The following is an 8,439-nucleotide window of genomic DNA, read 5'->3' as shown; positions in this document are numbered from 1 at the left end:
CCATAAATATTGACACCTGAGCCATTAGTGATAGGCTTTGAATATTTGCAGTCTTACAAGGGAACAACTGTTGCATTGTTGAAAAAGCCTGTTTCAGTGACGTAATTAGGGAACAACTGTTGCATTTTGGAAAAAGCCCGTTTCCATGATGTGATTATTTGCAGTCTTCAGTTTTTAGAAGTTGCATTTTGGAAAAAGCCCGTTTCCGTGACGTGATTATTTGCAGTCTTCAGTTTTTAGAAGGGAACAACTGTGCGTTGTATTGGCATGTGTTCAAAAAGCCCGTTTCCGTGACGTGATTATTTGCAGTCTTCAGTTTTTAGAAGGGAATAACTGTGCGTTGTATTGGCATGTGACAGTCAGCATTTTGCCATTAACATCGCATGCGTTGTAATTGCATGCGATGTTAATGGCATCAACCGCAGGTAGTACTTTGTGGCACGGCTGAGGTGCGTTGGCCGAGGGGGAGATCATACAGACAAGCAAAAGTAGTCTTGCAGCATATGCGCGTGCGTGGTGAAATACGCATGCGCAGATTGTACGGGGAAGATCATCCAGATGGGAAGATCATAACTACGGTACACCGGCCTTGTGACATTTTGTTCAGAAAGTACGAGGCGAGGCACAGACGCAGGGCGGGTAACGTCCTAGTCACGTGACTTTTTCGTCATTGCGCAGGATTAACCCTTCGAGAGAACCTAGTTTCTATTACGTCGATAGGCCGTAGGGCTGGACTTATGGTGTTTGCGTCACTTCCTCCTGAAACGTCGCCACCTTCCCTCGGCGCGTGCTCTGCTCAACCTACCGGGTCCTTCCCTTCCTTTCTTTTCGTTGTCTGGACGTGGCTGCTATGGAGGGACCTCTGGCCGTGCTGGGTGAGCGCACCTCCGGGGAGGCGGTCCGCAGCCAGAATGGTAACTACTTTATGTTTGTTTGCACACGGGTGGGCAGGTGACGGTTAATCCTAGCGGCTAATTATCTCTTCCAACGAGCGTGGTGCGGCCTGGGGCTGTGCCCACGACGCTACAACTGCCGTTTTGTAACGCTTTTTGTCGGTAAGATCTAGTCGCCACCTATATCTTCTGCACAGTTAACACTTTTGAGGGATTATGGCTATTTGGATTTTTTTTTTGATACAGGAGGCCCGCATCCTCGAATAGCGGCTGCCATAGAACTTTCTTTCGATTAAATTAAAGCGCAGCATTATATGACTTTACTGCACTGCGTTGGACAGTATGTCGTACGTTAATTTTCAATTAAATTGCAAGGTTGAAACAAAACATTTGACTGGTTACAAAATCAAATTGTCAAGTCTTAACTAAAATTAGTTGTAATTGTTTACGGGACCTCTAAACGAGAGCTCTTTGAATAACTCCGAAACGCAACACTGTTCGTTTTCTAAGGAATGTGATGCAAACTGCGTATTCATCGGCCTACAGCGCCCCGGTCTTTCTAACGCTTTCCTTTTATGGCAACGGCGTTTGCAAGAGACCTAGCAACTGACCCACAATACAATGCGGAGCAGCGTCTTGAAAGCCTACGATGCTGCACTATGCTGTTTGGATGGTTATGGCGGTTGATCAGTTGCTTCTGTCGCCATAGAATTAAATGTTTTGTTAGATGCAAAGCTTGCCCATCCCATCATTATTATAGATGATCCCATAATCTTTTTCATGGTGGTGTGCATTTGCATTTTTCATTTATAAAAACAGCACTTTCCTTTATAAAGAAAGGACGGTGTAATTTTCATACATTTGAAACCTCTACGTGTCCATGAGTAGTCCTTCTTTTGCTCTTCACTTTTCCCTAGAACGTCTTAATTTATCGTTGTTTGGTCATCTTTTATAATAAATATCCTTTCGTTTTTATAAACTTCAGATTTCATTTCGGCCAAGAGCACATTTGCTGCCAGCCTTTTGGAACATCTGAACAAATTGTGCCACAGCTAGAGGGGGGTAATACTTCTGGAACAAGCAGGTTTTCGTCAAAAACATTCTGTAATTGACAATCTTGCCATCCTTCAAAGTATTATTGATAAATATGTAATTAGTAGAACTCAGGTAGTCTACAGCTTATTTGTAGACTTTTCTCCAGCTTTTGATGAAGTGTATAGGCCTTCCCTGTGGAGGAAATTATTGAAGTTAGGCGTTCCGATAAGTTTGCTAAGAATAATAGCACTTCATACAACCACATGATGTAAGGTACAAACGGGAGGAGATAAGGGCTTAACCCAAGAGATATCGACGCAAAACGGTCTCAAGGATGTTTACTTGCCCCCCTCCTTTTCTCACGATTCCTTCGTGATTTACCGGACGGTTTCCAGGAGATAAATTATTTCCCACCTCAATTATCATCACAAAAAATTCACCATTTAATGTATGCCGATAATGTGGTATTATTCGATCTAACCCCAATTAGACTGCAGCGTAACATTGAGGCTCTTTTTAATTATACTGAAAGACACTTTTAAAGAATAAATATTTCAAAACCAAAAATAGTACCATTCAGGGAAAGGAAAAAAAGACATACCTTTTACCTGGAAACTAGGAGGAAGAACAGTAGAAATAGCATCTACTTCTATTTAGGGAGAGTTTTCTCTCAGTCCACTGGTACTGTCTGGCACGTATAGCCGATTGAACAAAAAACAGTAGCTCATATAAGTGCTATAAAAAAGTTTTATCTCTACTGGGAGGCTTCATTTTTCAGATCTCCTTGAAGTTTATCGAATAAAGATTACCCGGATTCTAACATATGGCTTAGAGCACGGGTACTCATAGTACGGCCCGCCGGCGGCGGCCCGGCAAGCCTTCCGTGGCGGCCCGCGGACCATGAGACATCGTACCCGTGTTTAAAAAATAATAATTCCGAGAGTGTCTGCAAACACTGCCATTTTCAGAGACACTCTGAGAGACTCTGCTGCTTTGTGCTGCGGGGTGATTCATTCCAGGAGGCCAGAGTGGGGCTGCAGGGGCGCTAAAAGGTGAACAAAGCCCCATTCACATGCAAATGGTCTTTTTAAAGACGTGTGAAGTGCTCGGGTGGGGCTGTTTGTCTGTGCGCACTGGGGAAGCTGGCTAGTGACGCTGTCTCAGCCCCGTGACAAACAGGCAGGGTGAGATGACAGAGGGAGAAGGAGGGAAAAGGAGACTGAGACATGGAGACAGACAGAGGGAGGAGAGGGAAGGGAGGGAGAGGGAGGGAAGGGAGAGGGAGGGAGGGAAGGGGAGGGGGGTGAGTGAGGGGAGGGGGGTGAGTGAGGGGAGGGGGGTGAGTGAGGGGAGGGGGGTGAGTGAGGGGAGGGGGGTGAGAGAGGGAAGGGGGGTGAGAGTGAGTGAGGGAAGGGGGGTGAGAGTGAGTGAGGGAAGGGGGGTGAGAGTGAGTGAGGGAAGGGGGGTGAGAGTGAGTGAGGGAAGGGGAGTGAGTGAGGGAAGGGGAGTGAGAGTGAGTGAGGGAAGGGGAGTGAGAGTGAGTGAGGGGAGTGAGAGTGAGTGAGGGAAGGGGAGTGAGTGAGTCTGGTAGCTCAGTGGACAAAGGCGTTCGCTGCAGGGACCTGTGTTCAACCTCATGGTCACAGTTTTTTTTGCTTTAGCCCCGCCCCCTCCCCCACTGACCCCACCCCCACCGGTGCGGCCCTCGGACACAAACCACACTGTAAATTTGGCCCCTGAGAGAAAGTTTGTGAGTACCCATGGCTTAGAGTATATTCTAAATACTGTTTAAAAAAAAAAAAAAAAAAATCTCAAATGGAAACTCTTGTGCATGCTTATGTCTCCAAGCCACTCCCGTTCAGGCACTTCAACTGGAATTAGGGGTAGGGAGTGCATACGCGAGAGCTATGGCAAATCTTTTTAGATGGGCATATTACATTACATGCCCCCAACGGTACATTAAGAGCAATTTTACGTCAGGAAACTTTTAAGGCGGATTCAGGAGTATAGCAAAACAACAAAAGACTAGTGGTGGTCTATATTAAAGAACGAAGACTGAGCAAAAAGACAGAAGCAAGAGCCTTTGTGTCAGAAACCCTATATGTGTAAATGAAAGGAAATTAATCCCATCAGCCCACCCATATGGCGGAGCCTCATCATCTGGGATTATTCACGGTCTAGATAAGGAGACACACCTGATGATATTGTGTGTATTTCTCCAATTCTCCAAGACCTCCAGTGATTGATCCGACCCAGAATGTTGTGTGTGGGTATGATGGTATGGGAAAACTAAATTGCAGTGAAGAAGAAAAGTGTAAAATAAAATCAAATGTGCTACTTAAAGTTGGCTACCATGATGTAAGGAAAAACTTTAATGGGAATAAATCATGGTGTCAAGATTAAAAAGAAGTGTATGACAGTCTGAAATAATGACTGCCCAAACTAGATGGTATGGTGGTCAACATGTTTCTGCCATGCAGAGGCGTCTCCCCTGCCAGGCTTTCATCAGGACCTTGGAAATACACTACTGCAATAACGTACACAAATCAGAAATACATTTTGTTACCAAAAAATACCGGATACTATGCCATCCGCGAGATACTTTCTGCGTCGGTATATCCAGAATTTCTAAAGGATTCTTTCCTGAGAAAATTCAAAACACACAGATATTTCCATATAACAACTATGTCTGACACATACAAAACGTGCTTACTGTCTAAAACATATTAATTTGCTTCCAAGTCAACCTTCAACAAAGATAGTAATAGAAAAAGAATTTTATAAATATTATTTTACTCACCCAAATATTCTTGGGAGTAAACCTCACCTCTCCTGGCCACCTCTCAGGAAATAGAGGCCCCGCTCTGTGGTAATGGAAAATAGTAGTTTACCAATATGTGGGTTATCATGTCAAAGTGAAACCCAACAAGTAGATAACCATTACATGTGCTCTCATGAAGATACACTCAAAAAAACCTTGGTATATAGTCACTTAAAAATGGAGAAAGCTGAAACCCAATGGGCTACCACTAAACGTGAAACAAGATATTATTTATCAATAACCCAGAGCTGTAGTATGTCCAAAAGGCAGCTCTTGTTAATATTAACCCCTTCCATGCTCATGACGAGCTCAGCTCGTCATGCAGTACACTGCTCGTGTGCTCATGACGAGCTGAGCTTGTCATGAACAATGGGATTTAAGGGAGTTCAGCACCAAGAGTGAATTGCTGTAGCATTCAAGGTGTTAATAGTGTCAACGATGTGTAACCTAGACCAGCAATGACTGAAGATGGAAAGAATCACTGCTTTGAGAAATGCCAGAATAGCTGTAGTTTGGCTCTTCTGTGACATCCCATATATTTGGACTTTTTCTTATAGAAAAGTGGAGTATCTATTGTAAAGAAGCCTTCCTAAGTAAGGAAAAATTTCATCATAGCATGCACAAAAATGGAGCAGGAGTATATACTTTTGAGCTAAATTTAGAGTTCTCTTGAACACTTTCAATTCTCAGAGAGCGTTTTACAGAGCTGGTCCCAAGAACTTTTGAAGTTCTTTTTGAAAAAACTACGAAGTTGAGCTTCAAAATGGATAAACTTTACTGTCACCAGTTATCGCTCTACAAGCTGGCGTTGGGTAGTGTGGGGTATAAAGAGTTCCCAAAATATTTGAATTTCACATTGGACCACAAGGTTAGATGTTGCATTCTATACTCTAGCTCATGGGTACTCATAGTACGGCCCGCGGGCCAGTGGCGGACCGGCAAGCCTTCCCTGGCGGCCCGCGGACCTTGCAGACATCCTACCAATGTTTTTTTTTTTCTTCTTCGAAAGATTGTCTGCTGCAGAGCGACTCTGAGAGTCTCTGCTGCTCTTTGGGGGCCAGGATCGGGTGATTCTCACATAGCCAGAGTGGAGCTGCAGGGGCCTAAGAAGAGGTGGAATACAACAAAGCCTCAGCATGCAAATGGCCTTTAACGACCTGTGAAGTGCTTGGGTGCGGCTGTGTGTGTGTGTGTGTGTGTCAGAAAGCTCTCACCCGGGGGCTGGCACACATGCATGGTGAGATGACAGAGGGAGGTCCAGGGACAGAGAGAGGGGGAGGTCCAGGGACAGAGAGAGGGGGAGGTCCAGGGACAGAGAGAGGGGGAGGTCCAGGGACAGAGAGAGGGGGAGGTCCAGGGACAGAGAGAGGGGGAGGTCCAGGGACAGAGAGAGGGGGAGGTCCAGGGACAGAGAGAGGGGGAGGTCCAGGGACAGAGAGAGAGGGAGGTCCAGGGACAGAGAGAGAGGGAGGTCCAGGGACAGAGAGAGAGAGAGGGAGGTCCAGGGACAGAGAGAGAGAGGGAGGTCCAGGGACAGAGAGAGAGAGGGAGGTCCAGGGACAGAGAGAGAGAGGGAGGTCCAGGGACAGACAGAGAGAGAGAGGGAGGTCCAGGGACAGAGAGAGAGGGAGGTCCAGGGACAGAGAGAGAGAGAGGGAGGTCCAGGGACAGAGAGAGAGAGGGAGGTCCAGGGACAGAGAGAGAGAGGGAGGTCCAGGGACAGAGAGAGAGAGGGAGGTCCAGGGACAGAGACAGAGACAGAGAGAGAGAGGGAGAGGGAGGTCCAGGGACAGACAGAGAGAGAGAGGGAGGTCCAGGGACAGAGAGAGAGAGAGGGAGGTCCAGGGACAGAGAGAGAGAGAGGGAGGTCCAGGGACAGAGAGAGGGAGGTCCAGGGACAGAGAGAGAGAGGGAGGTCCAGGGACAGAGAGAGAGAGGGAGGTCCAGGGACAGAGACAGAGAGAGAGAGGGAGAGGGAGGTCCAGGGACAGACAGAGAGAGAGAGGGAGGTCCAGGGACAGAGAGAGAGAGAGAGGTCCAGGGACAGAGAGAGAGGGAGAGAGGGAGGTCCAGGGACAGACAGAGAGAGAGAGGGAGGTCCAGGGACAGAGAGAGAGAGGGAGGTCCAGGGACAGAGAGAGAGAGGGAGGTCCAGGGACAGAGAGAGAGAGAGAGAGGTCCAGGGACAGAGAGAGAGAGGGAGGTCCAGGGACAGAGGGAGGTCCAGGGACAGAGGGAGAGAGGGAGGTCCAGGGACAGAGGGAGAGAGGGAGGTCCAGGGACAGAGGGAGAGAGGGAGGTCCAGGGAGAGAGGGAGGTCCAGGGACAGAGAGAGAGAGAGGGAGGTCCAGGGAGAGAGAGAGAGAGAGAGAGAGGGAGGGAGGTCCAGGGACAGAGACAGAGAGAGAGAGAGAGGTCCAGGGACAGAGACAGAGAGAGAGGGTGGTCCAGGGACAGACAGAGAGAGAGAGAGAGAGAGAGAGAGGGAGGTCCAGGGACAGAGACAGACAGACAGAGAGAGAGAGAGAGAGAGAGAGAGAGGTCCAGGGACAGAGAGAGAGAGGTCCAGGGACAGAGAGAGAGCGGGAGGGAGGTGCAGAGGCAGACAGACAGAGATGGGGAGGTCCAGGGACAGAGAGAGAGGGGGAGGTCCAGGGACAGAGAGAGAGAGGGAGGTGCAGAGGCAGACAGACAGAGATGGGGAGGTCCAGGGACAGAGAGAAAGAGGGAGGTCCAGGGACAGACAGACAGGGAGAGGGAGGTCCAGGGACAGACAGGCAGAGAGAGGGAGGTCCAGGGACAGACAGACAGACAGAGAGAGAGAGAGGGAGGTCCAGGGACATAGAGAGAGAGGGAGGTCCAGGGACAGAGAGAGGGAGGTCCAGGGACAGAGAGAGAGAGGGAGGTCCAGGGACAGAGCGAGAGACAGAGAGAGAGGGGGAGGTCCAGGGACAGAGAGAGAGGGAGGGACAGACAGAGAGAGGGAGGTCCAGGGAGGGAGGGAGGTCCAGGGACAGAGAGGGAGGTCCAGGGACAGAGAGGGAGGTCCAGGGAGAGAGAGAGAGAGAGAGAGAGAGAGATTGATCTCCGATGAGGTCTATATCAATAAAGATTTAATTTTTTTTAAATTTCGACTGAGAACACAGTTAGTTGTCTAAGACAGTCTCTTTGACATAGAACGCTAAGACCTAATGATTTCTTGCAACCTCAAATTTGTGTTGTGAGGCAAAATTTACCCGAGTCACATCTGCATCGAAAATAGTAAAAGTCCCACCGTTATTTCGACCATTGTGCTAAAGTGGACAGTTGATGCATGGACTTCTGCTCCTCCCAGCCTCTTAGCAAATTAGAGGTCTTTTACTAGAAGGCAGCGGAATGTTTTAAAGTAAGGTGATTGTGTTGCCTGTTATCCTTGTCCAGGAACTTGGTCACCAAAGAATAATGGATATGGATAATTTGTTCCTTGACGTCCTGCTTATTTGTATGATAATTGACGGACACCAATTTTATATTTTTCACTGTTAAATTCAAATACATACTCTTTTTGCTACCAAATGCGCAAAATGGTTTAGGATAACGAAGTGTTTCCAAAATACAGATTTTAGTAACACCCAGACTGTGTGTGCATAGTGCATTTTTAGGTCTCGCCTGTCGATGCGCATGCGCATCGAGCTTGCGAGCCTATTGCGG

The 8,439-nt window shown here is 47.8% G+C and overlaps 1 protein-coding gene across 1 annotated transcript in view; it reads left to right on the top strand.

The window, feature by feature from the left end:
• The first annotated feature begins 709 nt into the window (after window positions 1–709).
• The window catches only part of TCP1 (t-complex 1), a 175,772-nt gene continuing 168,042 nt past the window's right edge, over window positions 710–8,439 (top strand). Inside the window, exon 1 of the mRNA XM_078648976.1 lies at window positions 710–914. Within this exon, the coding sequence (XP_078505102.1) occupies window positions 851–914 (64 nt within the window). The 5' untranslated portion in view covers window positions 710–850. The remainder of the gene's footprint in view (window positions 915–8,439) is intronic.

Source organism: Lissotriton helveticus, chromosome 6 (genome assembly GCF_964261635.1).
Source record: "Lissotriton helveticus chromosome 6, aLisHel1.1, whole genome shotgun sequence".
Classification (NCBI taxonomy): Eukaryota; Metazoa; Chordata; class Amphibia; order Caudata; family Salamandridae; genus Lissotriton; species Lissotriton helveticus.
The sequence above is the reverse complement of the archived record's forward strand: the minus strand, read 5'-3'. Positions and strand labels throughout refer to the sequence as shown.